The 17,815-nt window shown below is 45.0% G+C and overlaps 1 protein-coding gene and 1 pseudogene across 2 annotated transcripts; both read right to left on the reverse strand.

The window, feature by feature from the left end:
• Window positions 1-682: 682 nt before the first annotated feature.
• LOC147982192 (uncharacterized) lies at window positions 683-2,884 on the reverse strand. Of its 2 annotated transcripts, XM_087517287.1 has the most exons (4): window positions 2,497-2,884; window positions 2,138-2,373; window positions 1,319-1,458; window positions 917-1,050 (listed from the first exon to the last, which is right to left on the reverse strand). In XM_087517287.1, the coding sequence occupies exons 2-4, from the start codon at window positions 2,357-2,359 to the stop codon at window positions 987-989; spliced, it is 426 nt and encodes a 141-aa protein (XP_087373413.1). In that variant the 5' UTR covers window positions 2,360-2,373; window positions 2,497-2,884; the 3' UTR covers window positions 917-986. The 2 variants fall into 2 exon arrangements, with proteins under 2 accessions (XP_087373412.1, XP_087373413.1); XM_087517286.1 differs by having other exon boundaries at window positions 683-1,458.
• Window positions 2,885-2,969: 85 nt separating this feature from the next.
• Window positions 2,970-4,031, reverse strand: LOC147982193 (uncharacterized; annotated as a pseudogene).
• Window positions 4,032-17,815: the final 13,784 nt, after the last annotated feature.

Consider the following 17,815-nt stretch of genomic DNA (forward strand, 5'->3'; position numbering starts at 1 on the left):
CTTCGGAACATGTTTTCCTGCTTTTAATGTTTGCATTCTCTTTTTTCCTGCAATCTTGCTACGCCAACGATGGTGCTCATGCAAAAAAACTAGGATGAAGTTTTGCTTTGGGCAATCATGAGTGCCAAGCGCGAGTAATGTAATGCCACAAGAGCAATCTTCTTTTTACCCACCTTGTGGGGTTATGTCTAAAACTCTCTTGATCAATGAAAATCGCAAATCTTTTGTCTTATTTAAAAAAGTCTAAAATCCCCTAAGTCTCCTACATCAGCTTGCCATGGTTAGCACGAACGCTGAATATGGCGGTAAAGGTACTACACGGAAGATCTAAACTGGCCTCATATTTTCACAAAAAAAAGTGATTCTGATGACTTTGAACCCAAATTACAAGTTTAAGGACAATTTTATTTTGGCCTCAAAATACAATGTGTGCTGATTAACAACGGCTTGTCTCTCAGAGAGAACATTTCAGTTATAGATAAAATCTCTGTGAGCTTCTAAAAAAGACTAACCAAATTACAAGTTTAAGGACAAATTTATTTTGGCTTCAAAATACAATGTGTGCTGATTAACAACGGCTTGTCTCTCTCAGAGAGAACATTCCAGTTATAGATAAAATCTCTGTGAGCTCCTAAAAAGGACTAAAATCAGAACAAGACATGGTTCAGCTTACTTAGCAGAATTAGAAAGAGAATCCGAGAATACTTAAAGTGGTATAAAACTTTGCCCATACAAAAGCATCGACCACCAGTAACTAGTTACTACACAAACCACACACCAGTTCACACTAATTGACAAGCCACCTCTCTACAGTTACATAAACCAGTCTAGCAACGAAAGCAAACATAAATTTAACTAGTCACGAGGATGAGATCAAATGCTGAAAAGAGACCAGGCAACTGTAACTTCCATCCAGCAGTCGAGCGCCTCCACAGGCATGTAATGAGTGGCTTTTCCGGCATCTTCAGCTGCAATCCAAATACCAGCTATCGCTCGGCCTTCTTCCCCACCAGCACCATGTTGTAAGATAGACAGCCCCAGCTTCCCATCCTTTTCAACACAAATAACACGTCTTGATAACTTGACAAAGCCATCGGCATCAACAGGCAATTTATCACAATTAAGTTCAAGCAGAGAGATTTGGATGTCTCTTTTCTTGGAGGTACTAGCAGTTAGTGCACCTCGAAAACCATGTGGCCATCGCCCTTTAAAGACTCGAACAAAAATTGTGGCCTCCACAGAACTAAAAGCAGTGTAGTATTGCATCTCCACTGTGCAAAGCTTGCTAGTGTACTCAATAGGAAGGAAGCAACCCAACCTGTATGAGTCCACAAATTTGTTTAAATCTTTATCTTCAGATTCAGTAGTACCCTTCACTTTGAGCTTAACCTCCAAATGTGAGTTATCATGCGACATGACAACACCGCGGCTAGGACCTGTCAGTGTTAGGTATGAATCCTGCATGCATCAATAACAAATTAAGTAAACAATGTACGTAATATATTTATCTTTCATCAATAATTAAGACTCACAGTGGAATATATTCAATAAATCCAATGCTGGTAAAAAATGAGAATGTACTCATTGAAACATAATTCATCTATCAAGTAATTACAAGTAAAAAAAGTTAATTTCATCAATAATAGGACTGTAGAGAAATATATTCAATTCATCTAACATTGATAATAATAATAATACGATAACTGTATACTCAAACAGAGGAAAGCAAGTCTAATTTGAAGACCTGCAAATGCATTTCAAGCAGAGGCATTACATATCTCATAGCAAAAACTGGACATATGCATCATGTTAAAAATTCCCCTTCAAGATTGTACAGGTTTATTTAGCATGTTGTCACCTTCGAAACCATTAAGCAAAAGCTACCAGCAGATTTACATCTATGTAAACTCGAGTTGCGATCAGTATTGCAACAACTTTGTTCAGAAACACTTTGTTTGTAGGCATGAATTGTAAAGCTTATGACTTGATTCTAGATACACATACACTACACTAGTAAGACCAAGTTTGACAAGTAATGAATGTCTGGTGAAGCACAAAAGATGGTGAATTTTGCTGCCATTGCTACTTCTCCAATCTGACCCATGTCCTAGAGTGGGAAAATACAGTTTTCACGAACCTGCTCATTGATACTCTGGCAGTCGTCCCTTTCACGGCTGAAAACCACATTTCGCATGCGATCCACCCCATCGCGCACGGCGACGACACCGTAGACATCGAGGGGCCACTGCAAGCCACCGGTAAGGTCCTTGACTTGGACGGAGACGATCTGCAGTGTGTCCTCCGGCATGACCATGTACGGGAAACCAGGGCGCCTGAAGTTGGCGTCCGTGAAACGCATGCAGGGGATTTGCGCTGCAGCCATCAATCAATCAATCAATCAATCAATCAATCAATCATATGATATTACAAGAGCAACCAAGGATGCGGGCAGGCAAGAAGGAAACTGAAAAGAGATGAGCAGGACTGGCCGCTTACTGACGGCATCGAAGGGGATCTTGCCGTGCGACCAAACATCGATCCACCTCTCGGGGAACCTCTCCCACGATTCGCTGCAGAACTTCTCCCAGCTCTCACCACTTCCAGGACCTTTCTTCTTCTTCTTCCGCCGCCGCCGCCCTAGCAGCTTCCGCAGCCGCAGCCTCTGCCTCTGCCTTGGCAGCTTTTCCACTCGCTTTCCTAGGCCTCTTCTTGCGCTCCATCTCAATGCCCACCTCCATCACCTCCATCTCCGCTTCCGAAGAACCGATCTAATCTTGCCACCGCCGTCGGCAATTTGATATTTTTTGGTATCGCAAAATGGTAAGAACCCTAGATCGGATTGGGGTCGCGTTGTATACTCCAGGGCCATACCCACATGGGCTGCGCTACTTTTATGAGCCTACCAAAGAACCGACCCACAACTTTTTTTTGAACAACAAAAGGCGCACGAAGCCCCAAATTCATTCAGCTCAGTAGCATCTTACAACATGAATTACAAAGCCCTGAACCTGAAATGTATCTAGGAGAGAAACAACAGGGCAAGATATATGTCTATGGGTTGAAGCAAAGCAACATATTTCAGGTTCAACATTAGAACATAGATCCTGATGAGCTGCATTATGAGCGATTCCATTAATTTCCCTAGAAATATGAAATACTTGAGGTTGCAAATTTGACACTTGCTTGAAGAAATCACCCAAAAGTTCCCGGATGCTCCATGGGGTATTGGCTTCCACAATCTCACCCGATGCAGCTAATGAGGCCAAGGATAGACAATCCATAAGAAAAGTTGGGTGAATAATGTTAAGCCTGTTAGCCACATGAGCCGCAAAAGAAAGTGCAAATGCTTCTGCTTGTATTGGAGAAGATGTAGCTGGAGCTGAAGCCTGAATTTGCACATTTACTTCAATTTGATCTTGTGGCCACGAAAGATAGACTCCAACTCCAGTAGCAACCGAACCTTGCACCAATCCTGGAACTTTCTTACATCTGAAAGCTGCATCAGAGTATATTTTAGGACCGACAACGAGCAAATCAGATTTAAGAGTCTTTCCCTGCAGAGGAAGTTGATCAGGAGAAAGTTGAACTTGAGGCACCTCCTGCAAGCTAGACATATGATTAGAAACATCATATAAATCATAAGACAAGGCTTTTGCAGCAATGTGCACATGATGAGGGAGGGCTTTTTTCCGATCAAAAAGAAAATCATTTCTAGCCTTCCAAAGACACCACAAAAAATTAAGAATATTTTTGATAGAGACATGTGGATGAGACATGCTAAGAAAGGTAGAAATAGTGGAATGCAAACTAGTATGGCCTTGAATTAAAACATCTGATCTAATGAACCAAGGAGAGGAGAACCAAGCCGCACGAGCAAAATCACACAAAAAGAACAAATGGAATTCATCCTCTTGTTTACCACACCTACAACAAGCCTAAGAAATATGAGTGGAAAAACGACCCGCCCTTAAACCTGTAGGCAAAGCTTTCCAAAAGAGTCTTCAAGCAAAAGTTTTAACTCTGGGTAACATTTGCTTTTGTTTCCAGATCAACTTAAGAAAGTCCTTCACCTCCAAAGACACTGAAGAAGGAGCAGCCATGGGATTTTCATGAATTTCTTGCAAACAAAACATAATATAAGAACGTTTAAATAAAAAGAAAAGCGAACAGTTAAAATTAGTACTACCTCTGTCCCATAATATAAGAACGTTTTTGACTCTAGTATAGTGTCAAAAACGTTCTTATATTATGGAACGTTTTATTCACTAGTTAAAAATACTCCTGATCAGCGCTTGATCTAGGGTTTCCTTCGTGCCGCCGTCGCCGCCGCCATCTTAAGAAATTTAGGTCCCCTCGCCTTCAGCTGCCATCTTGGCGCTGAGAGGTGGGGGGACCTCGGATCTTCATGACCTCTATGTTCTTCGTCAACGTTCAGTGATCATCACAGTTGTGTGAGAATAAGTTTCCTTTCGTTCTTTGGTGGTATCATGAGGTTAGAGAGTTTTCTGTCCTTGCAGATTCGATTGTTCGAATCTGATGATTTTATGTTGTTGTGTCAAGCTTTTCTTGTTGGTTTGATTCTTTATGGTGGTGAAATCTTTCATCGGCACCATGGTGAAGATATAGTGATTCGACGACCTACACTTCTAGGGGATCATCCCGGACCCAAATACATTCATTGATAAAGGCTTCCCATCTTTCTATATGGGTGACTCAAGGCGCTTTCAGAAACCATTTTTAGTAATGTTTGTGCGGGTGAAAGAGTGACAATATCGTTGCTCCAGTCTAATTACAGATTCTTTACCGATGTTTTTGGAGTATTTCTTCGAGAAGAGATTGATACCGCGAATAAGGTGTTTACAAGAGATTTCATTTTAGTTCTTAATCATAGAAGTTACTTTGTATTTTCTTAGATCTTAGGTCCAAATCATTGTACCTGTGATTGTTATGACTATCAATAAAGTCACAGGTGTTTCTCAGAAAAAAAAACTCCTTCTGTTTTAATTTACTATGCATAATTTGTTATAAGTTTAAATTTATAAAGTTTCACAATGTTCATAAAATATAAATGACCATTTATAATAAAAAATATATATTATGTGAAAAATATATTCGATAATGAATCTATGATATAGATTTGATATTGTAGCTGTTAATTTTTTTTATAATTTTATTCAAATTATAAAAAATTTAACTTAAGATAAAGTTAATATGCAGAGTAAATAAAAATGGATGGAGTAAATTCAATTAAACGAAAATGTTAAAACATTCTTTTTTTTAGCAAAAAAGGAGTATAAAAATGTTGATGCAACTAAAACAATTTCTTGCATTTTTTTAAATGTTCATGTAACAAAAAGACTTTTTGAAAAATTTAACAAATGTCTGTGTGTTTAATAAAATATTCATGTGATTTTAAAAGTGCTCATACCTTTTCCAAAATTTTTAATGCAATTTTAAAAGATTTTAACTATTAGAACCTATTCCTGCCTCAGTCTGAAGTCTAAAAACCTTTGTTATACAAAATCAAAGGAAAACCTAATACTAAAGTTTTAAGTGATGGGCCGCCTGACAGTTTAGTGTTGGTTCTTAGGTTGCTAAGCTCGACCCCCCTTTTACCTGATTATTTTTGCATGCGAACTTTAGGAAGTTCACCCTTCTGAACACTTACTGAATGGTTTTCTTGGAAGGTGGCATGTACCTTTCGTTACATTTTGGTCTCTTGGGAAAATATTTGTCAATCTTGTCATTGTAAAAATTGAAAGTAGTTTTTCCTTATGGGTAATCAATTGATTTTTCCTTCCAAGGTGGTATGTACCTTTTGCTGCATTCGCATTTCTTGGGAATTCACGATCAATTAACCTTGTGTTGTTAGTTTTGGATGGTGCACACATCCTAGATACGCTAAGTGTGCATGAGAGCCTTCAAAGGTGTGAAATGAAGGAAGAAGTTCATACCGACCCAAAGATCGCCTGCTTCGTCAAGATATACCCCAAGTGAGGCTAGACCTTTGTGGTTCTTCGTGGTCGTAAGCTATTGTCAATTTTTTGGTTGCTCCTTCATGGACCCGACGTGGATATTGTCCTAGAATCTCTCTGATTTGAAGCTTTCATCGACGTGGAGTAGGATAGCGTGAATTATTCGAAAAATAAGGAAAGATATCGTCAAGCCTCTCGGTGTTTGTGTTCTCCTAACCCTTTCTCCTTACTTGTGCAAGTTGTTTATTTTTGATGCTTTAATCTTTGTAGACTTGTATGTGTCGGGTGTATTAGGCAAACACTAGCTAAGCTTAAAATTGCCAAGAACTTTAAGATTGTGAAAAAGCTTCTCTTGGTGGTGCTAACAATAGATACGTAGGCACAATTTATTATTACTATTCTAGAGTAACGTACTAATTTAGTGTCAAAGTGTCAATTGTTGTTTCCTACTAATTTTTATTTACACGAAAGGGTATTTTATGGAGATATAAAAGATGGAAAAATATGATTGAAGTTTTTATCGAAGGAGCAAGATGGGACAAACCAGCACATGAGGGGAGCTACACAAGGCCCATGGCGTGAGCTTGGGGGGGGGGGGGGGGAGGGGGGGGGGGGGCGAACAGGAGTGTGGTGCCCACATGCACCCCCTGCCACCTCTTCACCCCGATGGCTTCATCTAACCACAAAACCCCACGTCATGTTTATTTCGTATTTTTTTTCAATGCCACTTCGAGGTAATCCAAGGAGATCCAATCTAGAATCCTTTTACTGTACTTTACTGGAGGGGGCAATCGTCACCGACGACTTCTTAATTTACTTTGCAACCAATGGATATAAAGACATAATTCGTATGTGTAATCATGACATATATGGTCTCTCATAAAAACAAAGTTGAATCAATACGCAATAGTAATTTGTTTACTATGCCTACGCTACTTGCAAAGATGTCACTAGGGAATTTATTGATCCCGGCCTACTTTTCCTCGTAAATACAAAACTTTCTTTTACGTTCTCTTCCACTTTAATATTCTACAATTTATTGTTTTCCACTAACACTCGATACATTAACCATTCTGTGGCTTGCAAAATTAGTGGGATTGACAACCCTAGAGAACTTGGGTGCACAAGTTAAGTTTCTTAGTTGAGTGCCTGGTGACCACTCTTTGTGGAGTTCCTTAATTGAGGGGAAAGTTGCTATAAAACCTTGTGCTTCAGGGTCCTACATTATCATTTTGGTACCATAGCCAGTGAACATAGGTAACCTTCACCCCCTCTAGACATACTAAATGATCCCACTATAGCGTCCGTTCCTTCTTATATCGGTGCACCATAATTACCAACATCAATAGGATTTGAAGTGCTGCTTGATGAGCGCGACGACGCAATAGCAGAGGAATCGATGACTGTGTGCGAGGATCTCTCCGTGAAGGGTTTGGCGACGGTGCTATGAGAGGCCATTGTGCGTGAATGTGAAGGAAATGAGGAATTCAACTCAATGACTTTCGGCCATGATGCAAAAGGATCGAAGCGACACTCTGGAAAGAGGGTGATGGGAATATAAAGCCTAGCCTCCATGTGTCCTAGGAAACTTAAGTGACAAGTGATAAAGGCACGTTGTGAATCAGGGCGACGAGAAGCGCACCACAAAAATTTGTATCAGGGGACTACTAGTACTCCACGTTGGAATATATCTTAGCGTTGATATCTAGGCAAAAATATGATGTGACACCCTATTTAGCGAGGAACGAGAGAGCTACCATATCTTAATCTAGATATAGCTCTTAGCACCAAAGCCAAGGCTATTCATAATTTATCTCTCACAAAACACATTAAAATGAAAGCTCCTTTAGATATAACAATTAGTACTCCCTCCGTACCGGTGCATTAGGCACATTACGAGAACTGAATAATCACAAAACGCTTAGGCTCGTCATAGCGAGGAGTAACTTAAACTAGTAACATGCATATGTTACTAGTCTATTGTGAGTAGTAACATATGTGTAGTATCATGCACCACTTCATTTATTACTTTGTAGACTCATTTTGCACTGGTAGCATCTCTGTGATGCTAACATCACTTGCCACATCACATTTTTTGCTTATGCAGCATGCATGTTATTACCTATGTTACTCCCACTATGACTAGCCTTAGACTAGTCATAGTGGGAGTAACTTAGCTAGTAACATAGTGCAGTTCAAGACAAATTTGCTTATGTGGCATGTATTTAATAAGAATAGATGTGTTTAGAGTAACATAATATGTTACTGTAAACATAGCGCTTTCCAAGAGATGATGAGTCTACAAACTAATAAATGAAGTCACCTATTATGTTACTTTGCACTTTGTATTCAGTGAGGCACACGTGGAAAAAAGTTTTGTTGATGCCGAGTTGATGCATGAGGCAACGAAGCATATGAAGGCCGCCCTTTAAATACATGAGAAAACATCTCGAAAAAGACCACACCAGCATGTTGAGCCCTTTCCAATGCTCCACATTCTACATATGCTAAGAGTAGCAAGCAGGGCAAAAAAATCTGATGTTCCAACGAAATTTAGAGGGGGGGGGGGGGGGGGGGGTGAGAGAGAGAGAGGAGTTTTGTGACTCCACAAGGAAACGATGCTAGGCGTATGTAACTAGGCAAAAACATAATTTACAGTCTACCATTAATTAAATGAAAGAAGCTTAGCAAAAAAACACCTATGCATTGGGCAGTTAGTTTTCTTTTTTAAGGTGCATTGGAGAGTTAGTTGCTAAGCCATTTCATGTACTTAGCATCTTATCTAAGCACATATACATTGAAAGAGGTCCGAGCAGTTGAGCAAAGTCACATACTACCCAACAGGCTTGTAAATTATACACGACCGAATGAGCGTACCGTCGAGATGGAATTTGCGGCAGAATATCCATTTGCTGGTGATCACGTTGGCACTACGTGGACGGGAAACCAGAAACCACGACTGATTCGCGTGGAGGGAGCGCATTGAACTTGGCCCGCATAGCCGTGCCCGTGCGCCAATGGGGTCGTGAAGGCGATACGCGCAGAGCATGGGGATAGTGTGTGACGCCCCCGATTCAACCGTACACTAATCATACACGCAAATGTGTACGATCAAAATCAGGGACTCACAGGAAGATATCACAACACAACTCTAGACACAAATTAAATTAATACACGCTTTATATTACAAGTCAGGGGCCTCGAGGGCTCGAATACATAAGCTCGAAAACACAAAAGTCAGGGGAAGCAACAATATCTGAGTATAGACATGAGTTAGACAAGTTTGCCTTAAGAAGGCTAGCACAAAAGTAGCAACGATCGAAAAGGCAAGGCCTTCGGCCTGGGAGCCTCCTAACTACCCCTAGTCGGCGGCGGTCTCCACGTAGTAGTAGGCACCCTCAGTGTAGTAGCAGTCGTCGTCGAAGGTGGCGTCTGGATCCTGGGCTCCGACATTTGGTTGCATCAACCAGAAAGAAGAAGAGAGGAGGAAAAGGCGGAGCAAAGCAACCGTGAGCACTCATCCAAAGTACTCGCAAGCAAGGATCTACACTACATATGCATCGGTATCAATGAAATGGGATGTATCTGTGGACTGAACTGCATAATGCCAAAAGAGAAGGGGGAAAGCCTAGCCTATCGAAGACTAGCATCTTCAAGCGTCTTGCAGCATCAGAAGAGATAAGAGTACTATAAAGTAAAGTAGTAGTAGTGTTATCAACCTCGGCCAGAGATCCTTTCTCGACTCCCTGCGAGAAAGCAATCCCAGAGCCATACTATCCAGTTATCACCTCAAGTATCCAGTTCTAGTTGTATCGATCGGGATACACTCGATAGATGTTTTCTTCTCTGCAGGGGTGCACCAACTTACCCACCACGCTCGATCAACTCCGGCCGGACACACTTTCCTGGGTCATGCCCGGCCTCGGCCAAACAATACGCCGCAACCCGACCTAGGCTTAATAGAGAGGTCAGCACGCCGAACTAAACCTATGCCCCCAGGGGTCATGGGCCATCTCCCCGGGAACTCCTGCATGTTGCGAGGGCAGCCGGTGAGCAAACCTAGCAATCTCCTTCAAAAAGGCAGGTGCTTACGCAGTTCAACCCGACGCGCGCTACTCAGTCGTTGACGTCTATTAAGCTTCGGCTGATGCATACGACGCAGAACACTCATACTATGCCCACGTGATGGTTAGTGCTATCAGGCCAGAGGCCCCTCAGATCAAATATTCAAAATCGTAGTGGATTAGGAACGCGCGGTAACAAGCAGAGACTCACGAAAGATGTGACCCCGTTGCCCCGTCTCGAGGACTTGCGACAAGGGCTAGGAATGCCCGGCCATGCCTCGTAATTATCTCGCGGGCACCCTCCAGGTCAACCCGTCTCCACATCACTCGCGGGTACCCCTCATGGTCGACCCGCCTTTCCAAGTAACAGTGGTAAAGTCCAAGTATCTGTGTGTCTAAACATCAAGGGGAAAACCCGAGGAATCACCCTCGATGAATTCCACTTGATGTAATCATCAAGGTGAACGTAAGAGGAACCACCCCCGAGGTTCACACTTGAGGGGTTGCACGACAGAGTCGTATCGGAAGTGGTTAAGGCGGAATCACCCTCGATGACCACGACCGAATAGCTACACTACAGGGTAAACATCAGAAGTGCTGTAGAGGTCTCACCCTCGGCACTCGATAGTAACCCAGTAGTGTCGAGCAACTAAGGGGAAAGTGATGTGCAGTGCCGGGGCCTGGTCTTCGATCCCGTTGATCGGGTCTTCAATGATGAAGCAGGGGCAACAAGGACAAGGTGGGGTTCACTGATGGATCACTAACCAACCTATACTAAGCAGTATAGGATAAGAGGTAGGTAACAATGAGCAGGTTACAAAAGCAGGCTATGCATCATAATAGGAGCAAACAATAACAGTAGCAAAATCTAATGCAAACATGAGAGAATGGAATGGGCGATATCGGGATGATCAAAGGGGGGGGGGGTTTGCCTGGTTGCTCTGGCAAGGAGGGGTCATCGTCGACGTAGTCGATCATAGGGGCAGCATCAGTCTCGGGGTCTACCGGAGAGAAGAGGAGGAAGAAATAGTAAATAAAAAGCAAACATAGCATCACAAAGCATAACATGGCAATATGTTGCGCCGGGTGTGACCTAACGTATGGCTACACGATAAAGGTGAAGGGGAACTCAACCGGGAATGTTTTTTCGGTCTAGGACCTGTGTCAGACAGATGACCGGAGGGGGAAAGTTCCATGATCAGATAGTTAGAGGCATCTGACAGGTAAACGGACCGCGTATTCAGATTGGTCTCGTTTTTCTGAGCAACTTTCATGTAGAAAACATTTTCATCCGAGTTAAAGATTATTTTCTAAGATTTTTCGAAGATTTAAACAGTTATCTGGAAATCCGGAAAATTGGCTAAGTCTGAGAATTGTTCTGTTCTTTGAAACCTCACTTACCTATTTTCCAGAGGCTATAACTAGTGTTCTGTGCATCCTATGAATCAGTGCATTATATCAAATCTGAGCACTTTGATGTGATCTACATGACAGTACCAAGTCCATCTACGTTAGTGCCCATTTGCTTACTCAAATCCTTGTCCGAAAAGTACTAGTGCAGTATTTCTGTTTTTTTTTTAAATTAACAGAACATAGCCTTTTGCGATTTTCATAGGATTTAAATTTAATCCGTGCATTAACAGGATTTGGCCCAGTGGGATAAAATAGCGTTTGTCAAGTATACTTCCTACACATATTATTTTTAGCCCTGTTAACAGTTGTTTTGCCGCAGTTTAGGGGTTGTCTAGAGGTTTAGTCATCGTAGATTTAGAAAAGCTAGCTAGTAGCATCTACAGTAACCATCAACAGCACAACAATTACGTAGCTTCAGTAGAGCAGCGCAACGCGCTTGCGGGCGCGCGCGAGTGGGGGTGCACGGGGCGCGGCCAGGCAAGCAGCAGGCGGCGGCGGCAACAATAGCTTTGGCGGGCGCGCGGCCAGCGTTGAGCGAGCAGGGCGCGAGCACGACGCGGGTGTGCACACGCAGCAGCAGCCCACAGGGCAGGGGGCGCGGCCCCCGGGCGGACACGCACGCGCAAGGGCGCGACCCTGGGCGGACAGAGAGGCGGTCAGGGTGCGAACGGGGCGGACGGGAATTGGGGTGCGGGGCGCGGTGACCTTGAGCTCTCCAGCGCGGCGGCCATAGGCGGACGCGGGCTGGTACTACGGCCAGGGCCCTGACTACGGCGTCGGAATCTGAGGGGCAGGAGGAGGGGGAACACGCGGTGCTCACCGCCGTTGCTGGGAAGGCCCGAGGGAGAGTCGAGGCGGCCGGAGACGGAGACGACGGGCGGCGGCCCGAGGAAGAAGTCGAGCTCGGGGCGGTGTTGTGGGGGCGTCCGGGTCCTCGTGGCTCGGCGTAGAAGGCTCGGGGAGGAGACGAGGACGACGGGGAGGCGGTTGAGGACGGCGACGATGTCGGGGACGAGCACGGTGACCTCGGCGTCACGGTCACGACGACGTCTTCGAGGGAGAGCGGACGGGGGCAACCGACTCACGCGACTCGGCGGATTGGACGAGCAGGTCGGGGTGGACTGGGGTCTTGCCGGCGAGGTGAGGGCCGACCGGTGGCCGCGGGGAAGCGAGGTCATCGGCGACGGGCGCGCCGGCCCTTCCTCCAGATCGGCAGAGGGGGAAGAGGTGGATCTGGGCGAGAGGGGCGAGGTGAGTGGGGAGGTGGGGAGACCGAGGAGGCGCGGGGGGCGCCTTATCCCCTTCCGGCGTCGGCGCCGGCGAGGTGGTCCGAGGCAAGCCGCCCCTGTAGCGACCCGGTCGCCCGAACAGGGGAGGCGGGCACGGCCAGGTGGGTCGGTTGGGCTGGGTGGCTGGGTGGCCAGTTGGGCCGAGGCCCAGGGGGAGCGGGGTTTCAATTTTCTTTTATTTATTTATTTTTAGTTTTCACTAAGTTTTATTTTTCAGCAGCTTTTGCCTTTTCCTTTAGTCACAATTGACTTTGCAAAAATATGCCACTGGCCAAAACAACTTCACAGAATTATTGTGCACTGCCACAAAAAGATTACGAGACTTTTGAAATAGATTGCAATTTTTATAAATTAAAAGGCCATTTAATTTAATTGTTTTAGCCATAGTTTTAAATAGTTTAGGGCACTTAAGCACCTCACAATAATGTTGAGTCCCCACCATAATTGGTTATGGAATATTTTACACTCTTTGAACATTTTAGTTTTCATGTTTGAGAAATTTGAATTTTAGACTTTAATCCAAATTTGAAATTTGGACTGGCTTAGAATCAAAGTGAGATTAACAACAGTAACACTGATGACAAGGCATCATTAGAAGGGGATTACTGTAGCATGATTCTCGGGGTGTTACACAGTGTGACGGCAGCGAGGGCGAAGTTGTCGCACTAGCGGGTAGGCCGCGTTGAGCTCGTATGTCAGCATTGGTGTTGAGTATCGTGATCATTAGGAAGTATAGGATAGATTTGGATTTATTTCTATCTTGTCTTGTACTCCAATATGGTCATGTACTCTTATATATACGCCCACGAGGCTGAAGCAATACAACAATAGTTCTACCAATCCCCTCTCTATTCCTTCTTACAATAGGGGGGGGGGGGGTGGCATTGGAACTATTGTGGTGTACTAATACGTCTACAGCAGCGAACCAAATTGTGGTTGGATGATTAGAGGGACAGTGGTATCCCCAGCCCACCAGGGTTCAAGTCCTGGTGCTCGCATTATTTCTGGATTTATTTCACGATTTCCACGCCTACGGTGACTTCATAAATTTAAGATGATATGACGGCTCAATCTCTCGAAGATGCTCATAGGGATAGGATGTGCATTTATAAGGTTGAGTGTATGCACGTATGTATGAGCGCTTGCGTCTGTACTGATGTAAAAAAAAAACGTCTAAAGCACACGATACTGTCCGCCGTGGCCGGGTGAACAGCGGCGGCAGTGACTGTGTTGCTAAGGAACACGAGACGAAAAAAAGACCACGCCGGAATGCATAAAAGATGCACGTGCACGTCAGTTTTCATGCAGATTGTCCTGCTCTTGCACGGGGTAGGTGCAGGTCGACCGGCGTCATGGCTCAAGGGACGTGTTCTGCACGGACTGGTTCCGGTGCACTGCACCACTGGCCACCTCGTCGCCTTGTCTGGATTTCAACCTCGCTGGAACTAAACGAGAATATCTCGAGCACCAACGTAACTTGCGTATATTGCAACTCCAAAAGCTCTTGTATTGTGTGAAAAACGACAAAACTAATCTTTTCAAAACGGGCTTGCTAAAACTCAGTCGACTGAGATTTAATTAAGTCTTAGTCGACCTTACAACATTTTGTCCCAACGTTTTCACCTTTTCTTTCCTACCAGTTGCAGCATCCGTCTTGTTGGTTGTAGCATGTTGTTCCTCATCGATTGTAGCACATTGTCTCATCGGCTGTAACATTCGTCATTGACGGTTGCAGCATCAGTTGTCATTGCTTGCAAAACCGTCGCAACATTTATCATCATCGGTTGTAGCATCAAGCCGTGCCGCTTGCAAGCAAAACAACAACGCTAACGTCACTCGACTGAGACTTCGACTAAGTTCTAAATAGACCCTTCGACTGAGGCAGCGGCGACGCAAACCGATCTTAGATCAAAAAATCAAAAAGAAAACACCGATCAAGATGACTGACGCGAAAGAAAAATCCGGATCAAAAGATCAGGAATAAGACTCCCTAGGGCAGCCGATCAACATGACCAAGAGACGAACCATAGTGGCGATCATGGTGATCGACCGCCCCGGGTGCAGCGAGGTGCGGAAGCGGCGGTGACGGCTAGGGTTTGGGTCGAGATTATGCGGAGACCATGTTAGAAGGGATAGTGAGCGATTGGTGAAATTGTTGCCTATGGCTCGAGTCTCGTGAGCGTATATATTGGAGTACTATGACCAACTTGGATACAAGATATCCTACTCTATTTTATCTGCCCTAATAATCATAATACTCAACAACCATGCTTAGTAGCATGACGCCTTGACCCAAGGCGCCATGCCTATACGTGCATGCAAGAAAACCGGGACGTGTGCATGCTCGTGTTGTATGAGCGAGCTAGCGGACGAAGTTTGTTTAGTTTCCTTCAACAGTGGTTGTCGTACGCCTCAAACCACATGATGAAAAGGAAAGCGGACGCGGAGCGTGCGTAGTCGTGAAACCAAGCCGATAATTAGCACGATTGCGCAACAAGAATGCCGGTGGCGTGGCCTCGTCGTGTGGACAGGAAAGGAGAAACCACGTCGATTCGAGCCACGAGCCAATCGGGTTCACGGAGGGTGGCACGCCCATGTTGCCATGCAGTGCAGACCGCGGGACCGGTGTGATGGCAGCGGCGGCAAGGGCGAAGTTTTTTTTTTTAAGAACGTCGGCCTTTATTAATCAAGCAAACAGATTACATAGAGTCTCCCGGATGCAATCTGGAGCAGAAAGTGAAATTTCCTTGTGGGCTTCATACATTGCGGGCTTCCCGGATGTGCCATAACGAGATCGTCATGACTGAAATTTCCTTGTCGGAGCACCGGCCAAACAGTTCGAACATCCACTGCTTAGGAGAAGTGAAAGATGAACGACACAGTTTGATGCCAGAAGCCTCCTTGATCTCCTCCCAGACCAATCGAGCATGGCCACAAAATAGCAATGCGTGCTCAATCCCTTCAGCTCTGCCACAGAACACACAATCTGTCCTAGTTGGGACCTGACGATGCTGCAACTGTTCTCCCGATGGCAGGCTGTTGTGAACAAACCTCCACAGCAATATTTTCATCTTGTTCGGTACCTGGATGTTCCCTATTTTCTTCCACATCTTGTCCTCCGAAGACCAACCTGAATTCTGGCCGCCACCATTAGCACTGCGCGCCAACAAGAACAAGCTCGTCCTGGCCATATTGTATGCTGAGCGAACCGAGTAGTGTCCATACCTTGTAAACGGCCAGCGTGCATAGTCCGGGCCACCCTCCAGGTTCACATTAATCTTGAGGATCTCATCAGCCACCTCTTGAGGGAAAAAGCACGTACAAATTCCTCGTGCCAGCCTCCATGCTCTTCATCAAGCAAGCAATGAACTGTAGCCGTGCTTGGGATGGGAGAAAGAGTTTGAAGCAAAGCCGGTGGAGTGGAAGGGATCCAGTGATCCTTTAGAATGAGAGTACTCCTGCCATCTCCTATGCCCCATTGCACACCTTTCTTTAGCAGGTCCCTCCCATGCAAAATAGCACGCCAAGTAGCCGAGGCAGAACAGGGAGGAGAAGCATTCCAAAAATCAGCAAAAGGAAAATACCTTCCCTTTAGAACTCGAGCACACAAAGAATCGGGGTCAGTTAGAAGCCTCCATCCTTGTTTGCCCAACATAGCTTGGTTGAAGAGCGCCAAATCCTTGAAGCCCATGCCCCCGAGGGACTTCAGAGTAGAGAGCCACTCCCAGGACCGCCAATGCATTTTCTTTTTGCCATCCTCACGGCCCCACCATTGATACAATTTGCCTGAACTTCTCATAGATAGCCACGGGCAGACGGAAGCAGCTAGAGATGAAGGTTGGGATAGCCTGTGTCTTTGATTTCAGCAAAGTTTCAGTACCGGCTCGAGACATAGGCCGATCTGACCAACCAAATATGTTCTGCCACGCCTTATCAACCAGAAACTTGAAAGTGCTCGTGGGAGAGTTACCAAACTCCGTCGGCATACCCAAATATGAATCCTTAAAGGATTCGTTACTAATTCCCAACTGAGCCTTAACCCTGTCCTTGACACTCGTGGGGCAATGACGGCCAAAGAAGAGAGCAGACTTGTCTTTATTAATAGCCTGGCCTGAACCCGAGCAGTAGGAGCTTAGTGTAGACTCCAAAGAGGCCACACTCTGAAAATCACTCTTCGCAAAGAAGATACTATCGTCCGCGAACAGGAGGTGTGAGATAGATGGGCCATGATGGCCGTTACGAATCCCATGTAGCTCGCCACGAGCCTCCTTTTGAAATAGCAGACTAGACAAGCCTTCCGAGCATAAGAGGAAAAGATATGGGCTTATTGGGTCCCCTTGCCGTATCCCACAAGAAGGAATCACCGGTTCAGTTAACTCCCCATTAACACGCACAGCATACCAGACATTAGTCACACATCGCATCACAGTCTCAATCCATGAAGATGCAAAGTCCAATTTGGTTAGACACTGGTGCAGATAGCTCCACTCCACATGATCATAGGCCTTCATCATATCGATCTTTAGGGCAAAGAAGGGTTTCTTCAGACGTTGATTCCGGATGGTGTGAAGGCACTCATAAGCAATAAGGGTGTTATCCGTGATCAACCTGCCAGGAACAAAGGCACTCTGACTCTCCGAGACCACCACATGCAGAATAGATTTCAGGCGATTGGCAAGAACTTTGGAAGCAATCTTGTAAAGAACATTGCACAGACTGATAGGACGGAAGTTCTTCAACAGTTTTGGTTTGGAAGTCTTTGGAATCAAGACAATAACCGAATCGCAGAAACCTTCAGGGATTGGTCTTCCCTCTAGAAAGCCACGAACCGCATGACAAATGTCATCACCCAAGAACTCCGAGTGAGTTTGGTAGAAGAGAGCCGGGAAACCATCCGGACCTAGTGCCTTGGTCGGCCCCATCTGAAACAAGGCAGCCCTAATTTCCTCATTAGTATACGACCTGCACAACTCAGCATTCATTTCACTGGAAACTTTACTCGGGATCGCCTGCAGAAGCTCATCAGCAGCCGTGCGTGGCTTGGACGTGAAGAGCTGCTCATAATAGGCTTGCA

Source organism: Triticum urartu, chromosome 3A, assembly GCF_056163025.1.
Source record: "Triticum urartu cultivar PI428250 chromosome 3A, HENAU_Tu73, whole genome shotgun sequence".
Lineage (NCBI taxonomy): Eukaryota > Viridiplantae > Streptophyta > Magnoliopsida > Poales > Poaceae > Triticum > Triticum urartu.

Coding starts and splice junctions, on each gene's coding strand:
- LOC147982192 (XM_087517286.1), bottom strand. CDS start 2,359: ATGCGTTTCACGGACGCCAACTTCAGGCGCCCTGGTTTCCCGTACATG. Junction 1,459..2,137: donor GCCAGAGTATCAATGAGCAG/GTTCGTGAAAAC, acceptor TGATGCATGCAG/GATTCATACCTAACACTGAC.